We start from the raw sequence: 21,812 nt of genomic DNA on the forward strand, positions 1-21,812 counted from the left end.
AATGTTTTCAATTAATACAAGGCATTCTCTGTGGTGGGGTGTTGACATTGTAATCTCCACCTTGTCCAATCAAAGAATGCTTTGGAGTTGATTTACTAATCTGCTGCAGCTGTGCATGGTAGCCAATCAGCTTCCAACGTTAGCTTGTTCAATTAAGCTTTGACAAAAAAACAATTAAACTGAAGTTTCGATACCGAGGTGCACCAGATTTTGCACTCTCCAGTTTTAGTAAATCAACCCCTTTTTATATTTGTTGAAGTAACATTGACTACTACAGTGATTATCCACTTGCACAGTTGCCCCTCATATGAGAAATGCGTATGTACATTGGACCAAGCTGGACCAGTGTAACTATGCAAAAATATCCACACCTGGAGTTCAGCTTTAGCCCTGGTTCACATCAGTGCGCTACTTCAGCCTGATTTGAAAGCCGCAGATCACTGGGGGTTGATTTACTAAAACTGAAGAGTGCAAAAATCTGGTGCAGCTGTATATGGTAGCCAATCAGCTTCTAACTTCAGCTTGTTTAATTAAGATTTGACAAAAAACTTGGAAGCTGATTGGTTTCTATGCACAGCTGCACCAGTTTTTGCACTCTTCAGTTTTAGTAAATCAACCCCATTACGATTTGAAATGCCAATTTCATTGTGGCTTGCAACTTCATTTAAAGTGTTTGTTAACCCCTAAAAAAAACAGATTCTGGTCCCTTAAAGCAGATTACACAGCACAGTGCTTGTGCTGTGTAATCTGCCTGCCTCTAAACTAAAAAAAACCTCCCTGATCCTGCCACTTCTTGAATTCGCTCTCTATACTGACCACGATAACCAGAGCTGCTCCCTCCATCATACGTAGCTGTCCTCTATCCCCCTCCTTCCTGCCTGTCAGTGCCTTCTCTGTCTCCACCGCTACTATTAAAAATAACAACCTTACATTGGTCACTGCCAGCCCCTCTATTAGAGGCTGGCATATCACACTATGCAAGTCCTTGGTAAAAACGAGTGTTCTAAATACCTCTTGGGAGCTGTCTTCAGGCCGGTCACATGACTCGCGGGTGCTTTACAGCTCCAATACATTGCTTCTGTGGGAGGTTACGTGATCTCTCAGGCTGACGTCAGAGGAAGATCACGACCCCTCCCACAGAAGCAATGTATCGGAGCTGTAAAGCGGCCACGAGTCAGGTGACCGGCCTGAAGACAGCTCACAAGAGGTATTTAGAACACTCGTTTTTACAAGGGACTTGCAAAGTGTGGGATGCCAGCCTCTAATAGCGGGGGTGGCAGTGAATAAAACAATAGACTTAACAAACACTTTAACAGAAAGGCAATGCAAGTCGCAGTGAAATTGCAGAAAAGTAGTGCAGGGACCTTTTTCAAAGTTGCTGCAAATTGAGCCGCAATGATTTGAACGGTTCCAGTGCTGAAAATAGGGTGCGACTTGTCATGTGATTTTGAACTGTAAAATTGCATTGGTGTGAATGAGGGCTCAAGCGATATTAAACTCTGTGAATTTGTCCTGTCCAGTGCTGCACTGTCACCACTCCATCTTCAGCTGGTCCTCTTTCCAGGTTCGTTCTCTCTGGCCGCGATGACGTCACTTCCATGAATGTGCACCGGAGTTGCTGTTTTGCGGCACAGAGCAGGTGCTGCAAATGTGGTCTGAGCTACGCATGCGTGGCTCAGATCACATTACTGTTAGCTGTGAGAGACATTTATGAGACTATAGTGTTTTCTGGTATATATTCTGCTGTCAGCTGTGTTTCAGTTTTGGACCTAAATAATGTGTTGCCTGTCACAGTGCTGGAGGAGCTCAGACCTGTATGCTATGGAGGAGACACCTAAGGGAAGATTTTTAGCAGACAGCCGCCTGCTGGGGATGGATACACACCATTACATAGCACATCTGTGTCTGGTGATGTCATGTACACAATAAACACTTCCCTTTCACAATGCTGATAATAACACAGAATTGTAAGGATACTTGTTGAATAAAGTTTTGTTTGGCCCCAGTCCTCTTCCATAGTATGAATGTGTATAAGGTGATGTTACCCTCCCTCTCCTCTATGTATGACATGTTACAGGTGTGACAGCTCCATTTCTGTCTATGCCAGCTGTTTGCACTGACAGCCCTTCCCCGCTCTGTGTCTCCCTCTGCAGGGTCTACCCGCCTGTCCGTCATCCAGCCACAGGACGAGAAAGGGGGCGTGACCGGCACTTCCCTCAGCCTGCCAATCAAGCAGCTGTAAGAGGCAGTAGGCGGGACGAGCATCTGTCTGACTGACGGGACTGGGCGGAGCTACGAAGGCCTGACGTTCCGACGTCACCACGCACAGGAGGAGGACGCCCGGAGCATGGGTCGGAAGCGGTGCGTGGGAGACTGTTCCAAGATGGCGGCGGGCTGCTGCGGGGTGAAGAAGCAGAAACTGTCCAGCTCTCCGCCGTCTGGCTCCGGGGGCCCGGGCGGCCCACACTGCAGCGGGGAGAGCCAGTGCCGCGGGGCGGAGCTGGGCCTCGGAGGCCCCGGGAGCGGGCCCGGCGGAAGTAGCCGGGTGAACGGCCTGGCTTGTGGGAACAGCCTATCCCCGGGCTGCGGGACTCTCTCTCCGGGCTGTGGCTCCAGCTTAAGTCCAGGCTCCCGCAAGATGGTGGTCTCCGCCGAGATGTGCTCCTTCTGCTTCGATGTTCTCTATTGCCACCTGTATGGGTACCAGCCGCCCCGCACACCTCGCTTCACCAATGACCCATAGTAAGTGCCGGCTCCGGGGGGAGGGGAGGAATAGGATCCTGTGTCATACACACAGGGCCAACAACGTCTCAGGTTACTATGGGTTACTGCAGTGTGATTTGCGGGCACATCCTGTCCACACTCCAGCAGTGACCTGTGTTTCCTGACAGCGGTCTCTTGTAGTCTCCATTAGAAGCCAGAGTGACAATTCCAGGTTATGATTGGGAGACAGATGGGAGAATTTTCATTTTCAAAGTTTACCACTTTAACCACTTCCATACCAGGCCATAGTAAAATGACGCTGGCAGGAACACTCTCCAATCCTGGGCGGGCGCCATATGACGTCCTCCCGTTCTCATTGCTCCTGTGGGGGTCCTGCAACGCGCGATAAGGGATTAGGTGTGTCCCTCGGGACACAGCCCATCCCAGATCAGTGTAAAGAGCCAATAAAAATGGCTCTATACCACGTGACTGACTGTGTCCAATTACAGAATGTAAACAAACAGTGGTAACGAGCTGTTACTGGGTTCGCTGCCTCACACACAATCGGTAACAGCTCATTGCCGCTTACAGTGCACACCAACACACACTGATTGCCCCCAGTAATAAAGAGGACCTATCTCCAGCCCATGCCTCATAGAATATACCTTGGGGTGTTTGCTTTCTAAAATGGGGTCATTTTGTGGGTAATTCCACTGTCCTGGTGCTCCAGGACCTTCAAAAGTGTGATAGGTAGGAATTACATTAGATGTGTACCTCTTCAGTGTTGGAACTCTATGTGGCCAGGCTGTGTAAAAGTCTCACACGTGGGGATCGCCGTACTCAGGACGAGTAACAGAATGTGTTTTGGGGTGTAATTTTTGCTATGTGTTAGAAATATCTTATAAATTGAGTGGTACATCATAAAATGTACCACAAGGAGTTTAAATATAGTACGAGTGGAAGGGACTCGGGGAGCGTTAGTCTGTGGGTTAGGGGCACAAATTACTTGGCTTGCCTTAGGTGCTGACAACCCACACTACGAAAATAATTTTACTGTTAGGGGTCCCCACAACTTGGGAAATTTTATCAAGGGGTCACGGCACTAGTAAGGTTAAGAACCACTGACTTATGCCTCATTTCCACTGAGCGGATCGGTTCGGGTCGGTACAGTTTGAATGGCCTAGAATGGTCTGGTCTATTCTGGTGAGCATTTCCACTGCAAGTGGGACCACAAGGGGCCATACAGGGTTTAGAAAAAATGCCTCAGCATAGCACAGCAGAGGGTTTTCTGTCAGCCAATCAGTGGAATGTATCGTAGCTCCGCCCTAACCGAACTGTTCCATTTTCTATGGCCCCACATCTGAAGCAGGACCCTGAATGGTACGGTTCGGTTGTATGGGCAGCTTTCATAATGGAAACACCCAAAATAGCGTACCGAACCGATCAGCTCAGTTGAAACAAGGCAATAGAGGCCGACTGGTTGCCATGCACAGTTGTTCCAGGTTCTGGCTTCTCCAGTTTTGATAAATTTCCCCTGCAGAACATTGTCACCCTATCGCAGGAATTGCTCGATCAAAGATCTTCATGGCAGGACCACCTGGTATTTTATGAAAGCTGCGGATTAAAAAAAAAAAACAAAACAAAAAAAAAATTAAAATGACTTTTGAAATTTTTGCGTGTTAAAACTTGTATGGGTTTTAGTGGTTGGGTTTCCATGTACACTACAGACACCAAGCTTTACTTATTGAATGTCTTTTCAGTGCCTGTTGGTTCTCAACACCACAATCTTTATATTTGTACTAGAGTTGGTCACAGCATTGGCAGTTCAGGGTGTATATAGGCTTTAGCTAAAGCTAGGGGAACAAAGAGTCTAAAATTCATCCAGCTTGTTGAAAGCAGGGTAGGATAAATATTCCTGTATAGATTTAGAGGGGCAGAGCGTGGAAACTTGTGGGCTGTGGGAGAGCAAAGCCAGCAAGTGTTTTGCCTAGTTGTGCCCTTGTTGTGGGCAGGGTGAGCTGCTTAAGGTACTGAATGTTTGTTGACATTGTAAGAGGAGAAACAGGAGGAGGATGGGGGGGGGGTTACAGGAATCAGAGAAGAGCCTACAGCGAAATGTACAGACTAGCCAAAGATCACTATAAAACAGCTTTAAACAAAACTATATAGACAGAATTCATACAATATTACTTTTGGGATTGCTGATCCTTTTGGCGTATGTTTGTGTGTAGTAAGTTATATTTAACCACTTGCCGCCAAATCGCATACCTGGTACATCATTGGATTTCAAAAGGTTGTACCAGGGTAATGCCTGGCGGTTGGCTCTCTTGTAATAGCAACTGTCCCACCAGAAGACCTGAGCTACTACCAGGTACGTCTGCTGGCTAGTCGGACACCCAAACAGAGCTGGGCCAGGATTTGCTTTGATTGGGTCACCGCTATGGTAACCTGGAAGCGATGACATGACATCACTTCTGGTTTACCCCCATGTCAACGATCCCATTTTAAAAAAAATCAAAAGTATTCAAAAACACAGATCTTGGTGTTTTGAATGCTATTAAGGGCAGAGGGGGGATTTGAGGTCCTATTAGACCCCAGATCCCTCCATAAAGAGTACCTGTCGCAAAGAATCGCTTTCTCACTTCCCCCTGGATAACAGCTCACATTCTCCCTTCTGGCCATATATCCCAGGCTCCGCTTTTCCATCTGTGAGCCCGGGACCAGCATTGAATTACATTCAGTAGAGCACAGGTTAGACATCCAGGGTCTAAACCTGGATGTTTCATTAAAGAGAACCTGTCACCACAAAAATCATATATATTTAAATTGTAAAAAATTTAAGTTACACACCATAAAATCCCCCCCCCCCCCCCAAATGTTTTGAGGCCTCCATATGTATGACTCAACTGATGACCTGTAAGGGGGGCTTTTAAAAGTGTCGCCTAAAAAATCTAAGGTATTGAATTTTGTCGCTATTTTGCGGCACACGCAAATTTGAAGTTTGGTATCTATTTACTCAGTGCACCCTTGTCTTACAGTTTACCCCCAAAAATTTTGTGTGCCCTAAATATAACTTGAGTGTATGTTTTACTAAACCTTTTGCGGTAATATCGCGTGACCTAAAAAAATTAGAATTGCCACTAGAGCTGCACGATTATTCGTTAAAAAAAATCATGATTTCAAGTCAACCCCAACACGATCTTAATCCAGCAATTTCCACGATTCATGTAACAAGTGCAGAGCAGTTCAGTGCTCACATTTAAGGCATTGAGTCATGAAATTTTGGCGTGGGGTTCCCCTTAAAATCCGTACAAGACCCAAATAGGCTTTTGTTTCAAATGTGGAAAACAACAAAATTTTATAATGAAGGTACACTGAACAGTCACTTAAATATCTAGTGAATATTTAAAATGAAACAGACACCCCAAGAGCAGTTTTGATAAAAAGCATAAAGTAAAACTTTACTGGACATGAAATTACATAAAGTTCCTTACACATAAAAATGACCATAAACATACACTCCTATTTCCAATATCCCAAAAGAAAGGTCATATACGTAACTCTGGCAACAGCTTCCACTGGAACAGGACAATGAGATGCAGACAATATCCTTGCTGCATGCTTGGCCTTTTCCACAGCTCCAAAACAGACTTCCTCCCTCTCTCTATTATAGTCCTGTATACCAGAGACCACCCACAAGATGTAGTCACAGGATGTAGGCCCCCCCCTCCACAGCCACATGGTCAATGTGCAGCAGCCATTTTAAAACCCAACGTCAGCTTGCTCACTACACCACCTGTGGGTGAGAGATATTATTATACATGTATGGGGACATTTTGTCATAAAACAGTTATATTTTTCCACAACTGATACAGCCTTGCATGGATCATGGGGGGACCCCCGTGCAGTTTTTTTTTTTTTTTTTTTTCTCGTATCAAATTTGTGTTCAAAACTGATGACGATGTGTTCCCACTGAAGGCAGTGAGCCTGGAATTTGCATCTGAATTGCACCACAGTGCTCAGGAAATGCACAGAACTCTTTAATTTGCAGTGAATTAGCACTGCTGCTGCAGTGTAGTAGAGCTGCACAATTAATCGTCAAGAATCGTTATCGCGATCTTGACTAAAGTGTTTCACAATTCTTTCTATGCAAAGAATTCTCTGCTTTTCTGAAGCCACAGTCCTCAAAAGAAAGGAAGAGAAAAACTGGGCAGTCTGCCAAGAATCAAAACATTCTTTATCAGTTGAACTTAAGTATAAACATTGTAACAATTTGTCAATGGAATAGATTTCAGTTTAAGTGAAAAAAGTTTAACCACTTAAACACTAAACCTTTTTCTGACATTTGTTGGTTTCAAGTAAAAATTTTTTTTTTTTGCTAGAAAATTACTTAGAACCCCCAAACAAAATATATATATATATATATATATATATATATATATATATATATATATATATATATATATATATATATATAGCTAAATTTACTGGTTAGTTTTTATTCAGTAAAAAAAATAAAAACTAACCAGTAAAGCCCATTTTTTTTTTTTTTTTTTTTTTTTGTATCATGTGAAAGATTTTACATTGCAAGAATCGTGAGAGAATCGTGATCTTTTTACTCTATGCCAAAAATTTGTGATTCTCATTTTGGCCAGAATTGTGCAGCTCTACACTGTAGCTATGTGAACCTGCTCTATAGAAAGCCGGTTTGGTTCACATGTCATGTGAATCGGATGCGGTCCAAAACACATCCAATTCGCATATATGTAAATGGAGCCTTAGTTCTATTTTATTTAGATCGCTGACCTGCAATTGTTTTGTAAATAAAGATTTCAGAGTTTTATGATCTGCATATCTGTTCAAGGGTTCCTAAAATATTTTTAAGTGGGTCAGCATTACAGCCAGGCAACTTGCATTTAATGGAGGATCCAGCAATGACATTACTGGTATTTTTTTTTCTCTTATGGATTAACCACTTCCTTACCGCAGGCCGTCATGACGTCCTGGTCTTTCAGGTAGGGTTGTCCCGATACCACTTTTTTAGGACCGAGTACAAGTACCGATACTTTTTTTTTGCAAGTACTCGCCGATACGGATACTTTTTTTCTTTTTTTAATGTCATGTGACAGTGTGTTTTGGTTTTTTTTTTTTTATCAGACCCCTGATATCTCCCCCTTGAGACAGAGGATAGAGATTCCCCAGTCCCTTTCTCTGCAGCCTCAGCTGCACTGAGAATGAATGGAGAGAAGACATCGTAATCACAGGAGATTAGAATGTTTCAGTTATGTGAATGGACATTCAGCTGACTCTGTCCATTCACAAAGGAAGGAGGAGGACATGGAGCGAGAGGGCAGAGAGGAGGGGGGCGGCGGAACGGAGGGGGCATGGAGGATGCGGTGACAGTCAGCGGTGATCGCGTGTGGGGGAGTTACATGCACCGATCACTGCTGTATGTCATTAAAGCAGCTGAAGGCTGCGGGGGGAGAAGCTTGTAACTCCCCCACACGCTGATCACTGCTGACTCTCAAGGTATCGGGGGAAGCATCGGGAGCATTTGCCCGAGTACAAGTACTTGGGCAAATGTTCGGTATCGGTACCGATACTAGTATCGGGACAACCCTACTTTCAGGGGTGATATCTGAATGATGCCTGCAGCTACAGGCATCATTCAGATATAGTTTTTTTTCAGCTGGCAATTTCCTTTACTGTAAGAACAATCATAGTGGCTGTTCAGCCTTACAGGCAGCGGGAGGGGACGTAACCCCCCCCCCCCCTTTCCGCCGGTGCTTCTCCCAGCTTGCCTGTATGATCGAGAAGGAATCGAACGCTAGCAGAAGTTAGCCATAGGGATTTCTGAGAGACAGATGGCCCCCGGCAGATTCTGACTCTTAGAGGCCTGGCGCAACGTTATGACGTCACGTCTGGGCCAGCGGAAGTAAATAATGCCGGGGACTTGTTCATTTATTTATTAGACCGAGGACCTGTCACGCACTATTCCTATTACAAGGGATGTTTACATACATGCATTCCTTGTAATAGGAATAAAAGTAATCAAATAATTTTTTTTAAGGGAAACTGTAAAAGGAAACAGAATTAAAGCACTTGCACGCAGAAGTGAATGCATATACGTAAGTCGCGTTCAAACCACACGTGAGGTATCACCGCGAATGTTAGATCGAGAGCAATAATTCTAGCCCAGACCTCCTCTAACTCTAAATGTGTAACCATTGTAAAAGAATTTAAAGTGTCGCCTATGGAGATTATGTACCGAAGTTTGGCACAATTCCACAAGTGTGCACGATTTTAAAGAGTGACATGTTGGGTGTCTATTTACTTGGCATAACATCATCTGTCACATTATACAAAAAAATTGAGCTAACTTTACTGTCTTTTTTTTTTTTTTTTTTAAACGTGTTTAAAAAATTGCTGCGCAAAAAGTTGCAATGACTGCCATTTTATTTTTGACTGCCATTTTATACTTGTCTGCTCTGTGCAGTGGTTTTGCACAGATAAGCCCAGATCCTCTACTTCATGGGTCCCTCTTTGGTTCCTCTGGCCCCTCCCTCCCTGTTGAGTGCCCCTACTTGCTATGGGGCCACCCAAGCCAAGTCAAAGCTTCCTGTGTCTAGTCAGACACGGAGCCGTGACCCAGCCTTGCCCACTTTCTCTCCTCATTGGCTGACTGACTTTGACAGCAGCGGGAGCCAATGGGGATGCTCTACTGTCTCAGCCAATGAGGAGGGAGTCCCGGACAGCCAAGAAGCTTCTACATTGCTGCATCTGGATGGACCTCAGGTAAGGATTGGGGGGGGGGGGGGGGGGCTGCTGCACACAGGCATTTTTATCTTAATGCATTAAGATTAAGAAGCCGTCTGCCTTTACAATCACGTTGAGCCTCTTTCACACTGGTGGGCTTTTGTGTATGAAGTCCCACTGCATGGAATAGATAAAAATTTGCTTGACTAATTTAACGCATTGCTGCCCGGCTTATGGCATAATGACACTGGGGCCGGCCTCTCGTCCTCCTGGATCGCGCCTAGCACGGGGCCAGGCTGCGGCACGATCAGTCACGGCTGTATCCACGGGACACAGCCGATGGTTACAGTGGGCCAGTACACTGATCAGTCAATCGCAGCAGGACACATGCCAGTTGTAAACAATGGATGGCTTCCTTTCAAGCCATCCATTGTGTACAATTGTGATGCTAGCTGTGATTGGTCACAGTGATCATATGGTACAGACTGGGCCATCTGTGCCATGTGATCAGCTGTGGCTAATCGCAACTAAACAAACTAAATCAATTTCATTTACTAAAATGCTTGCATTAAAAAAATTAACGTTATTTTGCTCTGGTCAAAGTGTTTAAAAAAAAATCGTTAAAAAGAGATTAGACTTTTTTTTTAGTTTAGCAGAAAAAAAATCCCAGGGGTTATTAAATACCACAAGAAGAGAGCTCTATTTGTGTGAACAAAATGCTAAAAAATGTTTGGGTACAGTGTTGCATGACTGTGCAATTGTCATTCAAAGTGTGACCGCACTGAAAGCTGAAAATTGGCCTCAGCAGGAAGGGCCTAAAAGTGCCTGGTATCGAAGTGATTAAGCTGCACAAAAGGGCATCGGTGTGAAAGGGCTCTTGGTGTAGGAAATTTTATTAGGGTTTCTTTTAAAGGAATCTCTAATGGCTCAGGGGTCATTTTCATTATTTAGGTTTTGTATTTGATACAAGTTTCATCTTCCCTACTGGTGTCAATAAGCATATTGGGCTCCATTCACAAAGCAGTATCCTACTGCAGTGGTTCTCAACTCCAGTCCTCAAATACTCCCAGCGGGCCATGTTTTGGGAACTTCCCTTAGATAAAATGGCTCTTACCAATACCATGTTATTGATATTGATTTAAAGCCGCTGTGCAAAGTAAAGGAAAACCTGAAAACATGGCCCTTTTGGGGGTACGTGAGGACTGAGGTTGAGAACCACTGTCCTACGGCATCCAAGTTTTTTGCATACACTAAAAAAAACAATAAAATACTGCATGAGTTGTTTTACAAAGTCTTACAAGTGTTAGCCGGCGTCCTTAATATAGACTGTAAATGGCTGGTTAAGGCTCGGGCGGCAGCCAGCATCATTAACTAGTAACTGTTATGGTCGTTAACAATCGATTCAGCTAAATGTAAAAAGAATTGCTAGCAATAAAAAAAACAAAACAAAAACTGTCAGATTTTGAGGGGAACCCCACGCCCAAAAAATGTTGCTGAAGTCCCCCCAAAATCTATGCAGTCTGGTGGGGTGGCACGCTCGCGTACTCATTCACATGGGGGGCAGGATCTGGGGATCCCCTTGTTAAAGTGCCCCCCCCCATGCCGATGTAACTTCATGAGCACTCAAGGGGATTCTTTATTCACGTGGACCTAATTTGATCTCTGATTTACATTATTCCACTACTTTATTGTTAATTAAATTTTTTTTTTTTTTTAATACAGATTGTCATTCACGTTAGTCATTTGTAACCAACATGGTTACATTGGTCCATAAAGATTTTTGCATAAAAGTATAATACTTGATAGCCTGTACCAGTCTACCCCTAATGGGTTCAAGCTGTAGGCATGGACAGGCCTCCAAGTAAACTAAATATTTTAGTACAAAAAAAAACAAAAACCTTGCTAATTAGATTAATAAAACTTCGGGAAAAGTTACAAATTGCACTATTTTAGGTAGTTGGATGTTCTAGAATGAGATCTATGCTCCATTTTTTTTGAATGTGTTGGTGGAGTAGTTTCTATAAGCAAGCATAAGTTCTTACTGAGCTTGGATATTTAGTCTGGCTATAGCAGTCGATAAGATGGGTGTGTCACTGGATTTCCAGAGGCTGGTTATAGTGAACCTTGCTGCTATTAGTGTGTGGATTACTGTTCTAAACATTTTAGGGTATATGTCAAAATTAAGACCTAGTAAGGCTGTGGCCGGGTTAAGTTTAGTTTCCGGTAAGATCCGCTATAAAGGAGGCTATTGAATTCCAGAAGCTTTGCAGGTTTTTACAGCTCCATAATACAGTGCCTTGCAAAAGTATTCAACCCCATGGCATTTTTCATGTTTTGTTGCCTCACAACCTGGAATTAACATGGATTGTTTGAGGATTTGCATCATGTAATTTATAGAACATGCCCACAACTTTGAAGATTTTTTTTATTGTGAAGCAAACAACAAATTGGACAAAATAACAGAAAAAGTCAATGTGCATAACTATTCACCCCCCCTAAAGTCAATACTTTGTAGAGCCACCTTTTACGGCTATCACAGCTCCAAGTTGCTTTGGATAAGTCTCTATGAGCTTGCCACATCTTACCACTGGGATTTTTGCCCATTCCTCCTTGAAAAACTGCTCCAGCTCGTTCAATTTGGATGGTTTGTGCTTGTGAACAGCAATCTTTAATCTGACCACTGATTTTCTATTGGATTGAGGTCTGGGCTTTGACTAGGCCATTCCAACACATTTACATATTTCCCCTTAAACCACTCCACACCAGTGTTTTAGCAGTGTGTTTGGGGTCATTGTCCTGCTGGAAGGTGAACTTCCGTCCTAGCCTCAAATCACACAGTGGTAGAGGTTTTGCTCAAGAATATCCCTGTATTTAGCACCATCAATCCCTCAACTCTGACCTGTTTCCCAGTCCCGACTGCTGAAAAACATCTCCACAGCATGATGCTGCTACCACCATGTTTCACTGTGGGGATGGTGATGTGTTGGGTTCGCGCTAGACATAGGGTTTTCTTTGATGTTCAATTTTAGTCTCATCAGTCCAGAGCACCTTCCTCCAAACATTTTGAGAGACTCCCACATGCCTTTTCGCAAACTCAAAACGTGCCATTTTGTTTTTTTGTTGACAGTGCCATAAAGCCCAACTCTATATAGCGTACGGCTTATTGTTGTCCTATGTACAGATACTCCATTCTCTGCTGTGGAACTCTGCAGCTCCTCCAGGGTTATCTCTCTGATGCCCTCCTTACCCGGTCCGTGAGTTTTGGTGCGGCCGTCTTGGCAGGTTTGCTGTTGTGCCATGTTCTTTCCATTTGGTTATGATAGATTTGATGGTGCTCCTAGGGATCATCAAAGATTTGGATATTTTTTTTTTTTTAATTCCCTAACCCTGACTTGTACTTCTCAACAATATTGTTCCTTACTTGTTTGGAGAGTTCCTTGGTCTTCATGGCAGTGTTTGGTTAGTGGTGCCTCCTTCTTGGGTGTTGCAGCCTCTGGGGCCTTTCAAAAAGGTGTGTATATGTAATGACAGATCATGTGACACTTAGATTGCACACAGGTGGACATCATTTTACTAATTGTGACTTCTGAAGGTAATTGGTTGCACCAGAGCTTTTTATGGGCTTTATAACAAAGGGGGTGAATACATATGCACATGCCAATTATCAGTTTTTTATTTCTGAATAATCGTTTTATGTGTATATTTTTCTAATTTTACTTCACCAACTTAGACTATTGTGTTCTGATCCATCACATATAAGTCAGATTAAAAAAACATTGCACTAAAGGCTGTTATGTAACAAAATACGTAAAATGCCAAGGGGGGTGAATGGTTTTGCAAGGCATTGTATGTGCAGAAGGTTGCCTGTCTGATCATTACATCTCCAGCACGTCAGATATAGAGGGATTCATTTTTGATAATTTTATGTGGGGTCAAATACCATCTATTCAGTATTTTTTGTGCATTATCCCAGTGTTTATTACATGCTGAAGGCTTAGTGGATATGAATGAATGGCTTTTTTCCATTGGTACCAAGAACATTCTTGAGCTAAGTCTCTCTCCCATTTAATGTGTATATTTTTAATGTGATTTGGGTAGTTAGTAGTTCGTAAAAGAGGGAAATTCCTTTTATTGTTTGGGTATGTTGTTGGTTGAAAATTGCCATAGGATTATTGGGATTGAACTCCTTTAATCGGGTTTACTTTCCTAGTTTGCTTAACCTCCCTGGCGGTATGATTATGTCTGATTTTTGCGTCTCGAATCGGTACAGTTGTTTTGCATAGAAATTTGGAGCTTTATATTGTAGGCCTGTAATTCTTAGCAATAACACACTTAAATCTGTCCAAACAAGAGTCTAGTAGACCCAGATATGAAGGTTTGAAACACAAAATCATAAATGATAATATTATAAAAAATAATATAATACTAATAATACAATGAATTTCCCCACGATTCACTATCGCTCAATTCTGCAAGTGTTCTAATTTACTATCTGTGTTTTCTAGCTGGTCTCAAACCACTTTTGACGTACAGGGACACTTTTTGAGTGCTATGGACAATCTCTAGTTTCCAGGCAGAAAAAAATAGTATATATAATGTAAAACTGCATGCAGGGCATTGGACAAACCACTAGGGACAAAAGGGATGTGAAATGATTTCAAACAGTAATGTAATCTGTAAGATTACAGTGTACTGTATGTGTTATGTACTTTCAGTTTTTTGAATTTGCCGTCTGGCTCCGCCCCATGCATCGCAGGGAACGGAGCCCAGCACACAGGCATCGGGTGGAGGACAGAGCCTGCAGACACAGCGAGGGGACATCGCAGCATCCTAGGGACAAGGTAAGTACACTGCACCAGGATCCTGCAATGCAATCCCGAGTGTGGCTCGGGGTTACCGCTAATGGTACTGAAATTTAACCTCGAGCCACACTCGGGGTAAACCGCCAGGGAGGTTAAAGTGATCTATTTATACTGCAAGGGTAGATTTATATAAAGATGGTAGCCTTCCTTAATCCATTCATCAACATTTAGGCGTATTCTGCAATAATTGTTCCTGTCGGTATAGATAGTATGAATCTATTTTGGATGACTTTAGTTTTAGAAAGTATAGGTTTCCATGCTATTAGTGTAACTCTGATATTGAGTAAATTGGGTATCTTAATCTTTGGGAGTATAGCGTAAGCTATTGCCAGGGCATATAAGTTGTGTCTTTTTGTGGCTATTTTTTCTCTGTTTAACCATAGTTTGTCTACCGTAGTAGACAGACAAAATTTCATCTGATCTAATAGGGCTGCATAATAATTCTTGATATCAGATAGATTCATTCCTCCTAAAGATTTTCTGGTAGTTAAAATGGAGAATGCCACCCTGTGTGGTGTGTTTTTCCCATTCCATGTTATTTTTTAGTTTTTGTATTTAATTGTGTAAAAAATTTGGTTGGGATGGGTAAAGATCCAAAATAGTATAATATTTTAGGGAGGGTTTGCATTTTAAATGCGGCTGTTTTCCCTACCGAGGAAAGTTGTGTTTTTTTGGGGTTTTTTTTTGTAGGTCTTTGCTGACTAGATCTTAAAAGGTGGGGGTAGTTAACTTCGTATATTTTGGTTGGTCGGTAAGAGCCCTTTCACACTGGGGCGGTGCGGGCACCGGCGGTAAAACAGCGCTATTTTTAGTTCCGCTTTACAGTAGTTTTAGCGGCGGTATTCGGCTGCTAGCGGGACGGTTTTACCCCCCTGCTAGCGGGACGGTTTTACCCCCCTGCTAGCGGCCGAGAGGGTTAAAACCACTGCAAAGAGCTGCTGCAGCTGCGCTTTGCCGGCGGTATAGCTGCGCTGCCTCATTAATTTCAATGGCCAGGAGCACTCTACACACTGCTCCAAAGATGCCGCTACCAGGACTTTTTTTACCGTCTTGCCAGTGCACCGCTCCTGTGTGAAAGCCTGAGGGCTTTCACAATTGAGTGTGAGGAGTGGCTCTTTCAGGGAGCTTTGAAGGCGATATTTTTAGCGCTGTATCGCCTGCAAAGCGCCCCAGTGTGAAAGGGGTCTAAGAGTTGTATCCCTAAATAGGTTATTGAGGAGTTATCCCGATTAAAGCCATGTTTCTCACATGGCGTATTATTGTCATAGGAAGGTTCATAGGGAGAGCATAACACTTGTTTTGATTTATTTTGTAATACGACACTTCACCAAATTTTTCTATGAATTTTTGAGCTTCTGGCAGGGAAAAGTTAGGGCTGGGTAATGTAAGTATGATATCTGCAAATATACCTAATGTATGCTCATATTGTCCTATAGTTATACCTTTTGATATTAGGGGTTGATCTTATATATTCTGCAATTAGTTCTATTGCTACTGAAAAAAAAGAATGGGGATAGCGGACATCCTTGTCTGGTCCTGTTAGTAAGGGAGAATTTTTTTGAGATTATACCTGATGTAAATACTTTAGCCGTGGGTTGTGAGTAGAGCGCCATAATTGCCGAATGGATGAATATTTGGAATCCAAATTTAGTTCATTTTGGAAATTTATACCCAGTGCATTCTGTCGAATGCCTTTTCTGCATCTAATGTTAGAAGCAATGAGGATGTTCGATCAATGTTAAGTTTAGAATTCTTCTAGTGCCTTCTGGTGCTTGTCTGCCCTTAATAAAGCCTACTTGGTCAGGTCCTATGAGGGGGGAGGTTATGTTTACTAGTCTGTTGGCCAAGATGTTTGCATAAATTTTTAGGTTGGAGTTTAATAGTGATATGGGCCTATAATTTAGAGGGGATGAGGGGTATTTGCCTTGTTTCGGTAGTGTTGTTATTATTATTATTATTATTATTATTGCTTCCAGTAGCTCTTTGGGAAAAAGTTTAGAGTTCGCTATATGATTAAACATGTTCGTTAGAAAAGGGACTATTATTCCACTTATTTATTTATATTACACGTGTGCTGATTAAGGCCCGGTTCACACTGATGCGCTGTGATTTTGTTCTGTTTTTTGTCCTTTGTGAGGTGCGAATTTACCGCAATTTTACTGCGAATTTCAAGAGTTAGACATAGCTGCGATTGATATTCTAGCCAATGGCATCATAATGTAAAAAAAAAAAAAAAAAAAAGTGTTGTGTACTTCCTGGTTTTTGTGTAGAGTAGTGTGGTGAAATTCGCACATATGTGAACCATCAATGCGATTCAAGAACGATTTTATATTGATGTCTATGGAGACTAAATTCACAACGCAGTAAACTTGCATAAGACCCTTTTTTTTTAATTGCATTTGTAGAGGAATCGCAACGCATGTATGTGAACGACCGTCATTGAAAACAATGACTTTAGGGATGACATGCGAATTTAAAGTGTTTTTTGACGCATCACATTCGTCATGAACTCGCATCAGTGTGAACCGGGCCTAACTTTTTTTTTTTTTTTTTGTGCAGCTCAGATTGTGTTTTTGGAATTGGTGTATAATATCCCATGGTAGAGTTGCAGCTTTACACGTATAAAATATTTAACTTGTTTAATTTGTCTTTTACGTGAGCTTGGTTTCTTTTTGTTTTTTTCACTTTATTTAATCTGCTCCGGTCCAGTTTTGTGATCCCACAGACTCCCCTGTCAGTAAGCAGGTGCTGCAAGGGTGGAGAGGTATCTCCAAAAACGACCTGAGCCATAGGAGCCTTTGGGTATCTTTACAGATCCTCAGACTCTGCTGCAGGACCATGTGACTGGAGCAGATTGACAGTAGGTAAGTACACGTATCATTTTATACGGGTTAGTCAGTAAATTTTAGGAGGAGAGGGGAGGGAACATTTTTTTTTTTTAACATATTTATAGTTCGCGTTTTCTTCCACGTTAACAACTTGTGACGGGTGTGGAGGAGAGAGCAGCAGCAAATATGCTTCTTTGGCCAACTTAGAGTAGGTCTTAATTATCTCCAGTTTTATCTTCAAACTGGAGGTTTTTTTTTTTTTTTTTTTGTTTTTTTTTTTTTAATCTAGTGCATGAATAGACAATACAAACTACCTGAATCTACAGCACGTGTTTGGTAAAGGTAACAAAACGGGTAGCAAGGATTTCTTAATTTGGCACAAGCCATTTTAAAGAGCCATACTATCAGAAAAGTTCTGGATTTATTGAATTCTCTTGAATATATTCACAAAAACACTGTTTCCCTTATCAATATAATGTATTCAAACCCTAAATACATTACCTAAAATCTTCTCTCATTTGATTTTTAGTGTAGATGTTTTGTTTAGTAAAATGCTATTTTCTCTGATGCTTGTTATGCCTCTTGACATTAATCTTCATAATCCTTACTGCTCAACAGGCTGATTAAATCTGGAACTCCAGCCAAACCTTATTTAATTGTTTTGATAGAAGGTGATGGGTTCATATCTTTTAGGTTTTTATTGCTTTGTGCCCCGTTTTGTGAATATATTCCCTTTCTGTTCCACGGTCCACAGGAGTCTGCAGAGCATTACACCCGCAATCAACGGATCACAGGTGCAATGTTCGGGTTCTGCACACTCTTCCTGCAGCTCTCTGCACTGACCTTTATTTAGAGAATTAGAGGAAGTGTCAATGGCCCACGAGTGTCCCGATTACCACACTCGTGTTCCATCGATGACTACAAGTCTGCCTCAGTGGCAGATGGGATTTACATTTTTTTTTTTTTTTTAATTTGCTGGGGGTTGCTGTAGAAAGGGGATTAGAGAAGTGGCCTCTCTACAGTAAAATATAAAGGTAGCAGAAGTGCATATGTACCATCATCCAGAAATCAATATCAAAAGGGGGTTGGAAGCCTGATCCCCGGTCAGGCGACCAAAAAATGGAGCATATTGGACTATTACGGTACAGTAATTAAGGGTAACCATAAGAGCAAGTGGCAACAATAAAATTATAATTCATTTATTGATGCAATGAACAGAACATGATAATACAAAAACACTTAAAATACAGGCATATCACCAATGGATTCAATAGTATACAGTACAGCACAAAATCTCAGATATCATATTCCTCGACTAGTTTCGCGGACACAATCCGCTTCATCAGGAGGGAATCTGAAGATAAGTTTTTTCTGACTAAACAGTCTGAACCTGACAATTAAAAAAATACGAGGTTTACAAACATACATGATCATATAATTTATGTTCCAGCATCAAAACATACACATAGATAATGGAGATAGGGGGGGAGGGGAGAGAACGAATCTGCTTACCCAGGTCCCAGCAGACCCCAAGCGCAAGGCCCCAACACCAACAAATGATCTCCCACGGCAACCTGGGGGAGCTAACGAAATAACGGAATAATAAGGATAAAATGTATATTAGAATTGAGGTACCCTAAATTGCCACATACAGGAAGAAGTGAAACATAAATTGGTGAGTATGGAGAAAGGTGATGACAAGGGGGGGTAGGTGGGTGAATGTTGTGGAAATTGCCAAAAATTAAAGTCGCATTATGTAGAGAGTGAAAGATTACAATAGGTGACCAACCAAATAAGAGGAGGTGATAATAAAAAGGGCATAGAGGTGTTGTATGATATAAGTGAAAGAGTGCACAAGTGAGGAGATGGGGCTGGGGAAGGGGAATGGGGGTGGAGAAGGGGATAGGGGAGTGGGGAAGAGGGGTAGTGAGGGATTGGGAGGGAAACAGGGGGGGGGGAAAGAAAAATAAAGGGGGAAAGGAGAGGGGGGGAAAAAACGAGGGAGGATAGGTGAAAAGGGAGAAGAGGGAGAGAGGGGGGGAGGAAAGAAGGAGGGGGGGAGTAAGAAGGTAAGAGGGGGGAGGGGAAAGTGAGAAGGAGAATAGAACAATGTGAACATATGGGTAAAAAGGGGCCAAACGGTACCTGGAACTAGTGAAAGCATAGAAGGGCTCCCGAAGGGGACACCCTGCCAGAAACTGGTTCCATAATAGGGTAGGAGGGAGGGTAATAGGAAGGACTGCAAGCGATGGGCGAACACAGACCAAGGCATGTTCACCTAGGCCTAGGACAGCTGCAAGGTAAAATACGGTAGTTTAGAGATACATGATGTTAGTGCCCAGTGATATGGGACTTGGGTAGAAGGGTGGATAGGTACTTACCATAGACTTACACTAGGCTGGCTAAGGTATAGGCACCCAAGGGCAGCAGACCGAACCGTCCGGCTGGCAGGCATAGCCTGCTATAAATAGCTCCCAACCCTGCGATGCTGCGCCGCGCGTCGGTGGGACGCCGGCGCACGACGTCACAGGGTCAGAGGTTCCACACAGCGCGCGCACGCATGCGCACCGGCTGCATGGCCACGGGAACGTAGTCCCAGCCAAGGCCGGTGCAAGAGGAGGCGGCGGTCCCGTGTGGGAGACCGATCCCTCCACCAGGGACCTCACCAGGCCGCCGCGGGAGAACACAGGGGGAGGAGTCCGCGCCGGCGCTCGTGCCAGGACCAAGACTGGGGAAGCAGAGGTCTCCATAAAACAAAATATGAAAACAACAATATAAGAGTTGATCAAACATAAAAAAAGGTAGATACAATATAGAAAAAAATAATTGAAAAGCTTAATTAGGGTAAACTAGGGATGGTAATACCCTAGAGACCGGTGCAATGATCCCACCGAGACACAAACCCATAACACCTAACTGCATGATATGCATATAAGTTTAACCACTTAAAGACCAGCCTCGTTTTGGATTTTAGGTGTTTACAAGTTTAAAACAGGTTTTTTTGCTAGAAAATTACTTAGAACCCCCAAACATTATATATTGTTTTTTTTCTAACATCCTAGAGAATACAATAGCGGTCATTGCAATACTTTTTTTTGCACCGTATTTGCGCAGCAGTCTTCTAAGCGCACTTTTTTTGGAAAAAATTCACTTTTTTGAAAAAAAAAATAAGACAACAGTAAAGTTAGCCCAATTTTTTTTTATATTGTGAAATATAATGTTACGCCAAGTAAATTGATACCCAACATGTCACGCTTCAAAATTGCGCCCGCTCGTGAAATAGCGTCAAACTTTTACCCTTAAAAATCTCCATAGGCGACGTTTAAAAAATTCTACAGATTGCATGTTTTGTGTTACAGAGGAGGTCTAGGGCTAGAATTATTGCTCTCACTCTACCGGTCGCGGCGATACCTCACGTGTGGTTTGACCACCGTTTTCATATGCGGGCGCTACTCGCGTATGCGTTCGCTTCTGCGTGCGAGCTCGTCGGGACAGGGCGCTTTAAAAAAATTTTTTTTTTTTTTTTTTATTATTTATTTTATTTTATTTATTTTTTCACTGTTTTTTTAAAAAAAAAAATTTGGATCACTTTTATTCCTATTACAAGGAATGTAAACATCCCTTGTAATAGAAAAAAGCATGACAGGTCCTCTTAAATATGAGATCTGGGGTCAAAAAGTCCTCAGATCTCATATTTAGACTAAAATGCAAAAAAAAAAAAGTCGTTTAAAAAAATGACACTAAAAAAATTTGTGCCTTTAAGAGAGTGGGCGGAGCCGTCGTAATGACGTCGCTCCGGCCGTCACATGGTATGGAGACGGGTAGGCGCCATCTTGGCCTCACTTGTCTCCATACCTCAGCAGGGAAAGGACCCGATCGCCTCCGCCGCTACCGACGGCTCCGGTAAGCGGCGGAGGGTGCGGGAGAGCGGCGGGAGGGGGGGTGGCACCTCTCCCGCCGCCGATAACGGTGATCTTGCGGCGAACCCGCCGCTGAGACCACCATTATCGTGTACAGAATCGCTCACTGAAAAGATGGATATCTCGGTTGTGGCAGCAGCTGCTGCCGTTACCGAGATATCCATCTTCAAAAAAATGACGTATATATACAGTGAGCGGGGCTGAAGTGGTTAAGGAGGGCCAAAGACAATAACACATGATTGGGTAAAAACATGTGAAAAGAGGGCGGGTAGCCAAGGTAAGGGTGTCTGGCCGACCTACTAGGCATCTGTCTCGGAGGGTTGCATCGGGGCTAAAAATTAGCCATAATGTAGTATAAAGGGATAAAATTGCGTATACTAGAGGCCCTCCCAAAAAACACACAAGATTGTGTGTCAGTGGGGGTTGATTAAAAATGAAGGGTGGGACAAATGGGGTCCGCAGGGTGGAGGGCATTGATAGCCCCTCCACTGAGACAGCCTACCCAGGTGTCCCGCTCGACATAAAAATGGGTGTGTTATCCACCCAATGTATACGATTAGAGAAGTGGCCTCTCTACAGTAAAATATAAAGGTAGCAGAAGTGCATATGTACCATCATCCAGAAATCAATATCAAAAGGGGGTTGGAAGCCTGATCCCTGGTCAGGCGACCAAAAAATGGAGCATATTGGACTATTACGGTACAGTAATTAAGGGTAACCATAAGAGCAAGTGGCAACAATAA

General features: G+C 42.8%; 1 protein-coding gene across 1 annotated transcript in view; it reads left to right on the top strand.

Moving 5' to 3' along the window:
- The window catches only part of AMMECR1 (AMMECR nuclear protein 1), a 275,716-nt gene that overhangs the window by 100,417 nt on the left and 153,487 nt on the right, over positions 1 to 21,812 (top strand). Inside the window, exon 2 of the mRNA XM_073599365.1 lies at positions 2,154 to 2,742. Coding sequence (XP_073455466.1) covers positions 2,348 to 2,742 — 395 coding nt within the window. The 5' untranslated portion in view covers positions 2,154 to 2,347. The remainder of the gene's footprint in view (positions 1 to 2,153; positions 2,743 to 21,812) is intronic.

Source organism: Aquarana catesbeiana, linkage group LG09 (assembly GCF_042186555.1).
Source record: "Aquarana catesbeiana isolate 2022-GZ linkage group LG09, ASM4218655v1, whole genome shotgun sequence".
Taxonomy (NCBI): Eukaryota; Metazoa; Chordata; class Amphibia; order Anura; family Ranidae; genus Aquarana; species Aquarana catesbeiana.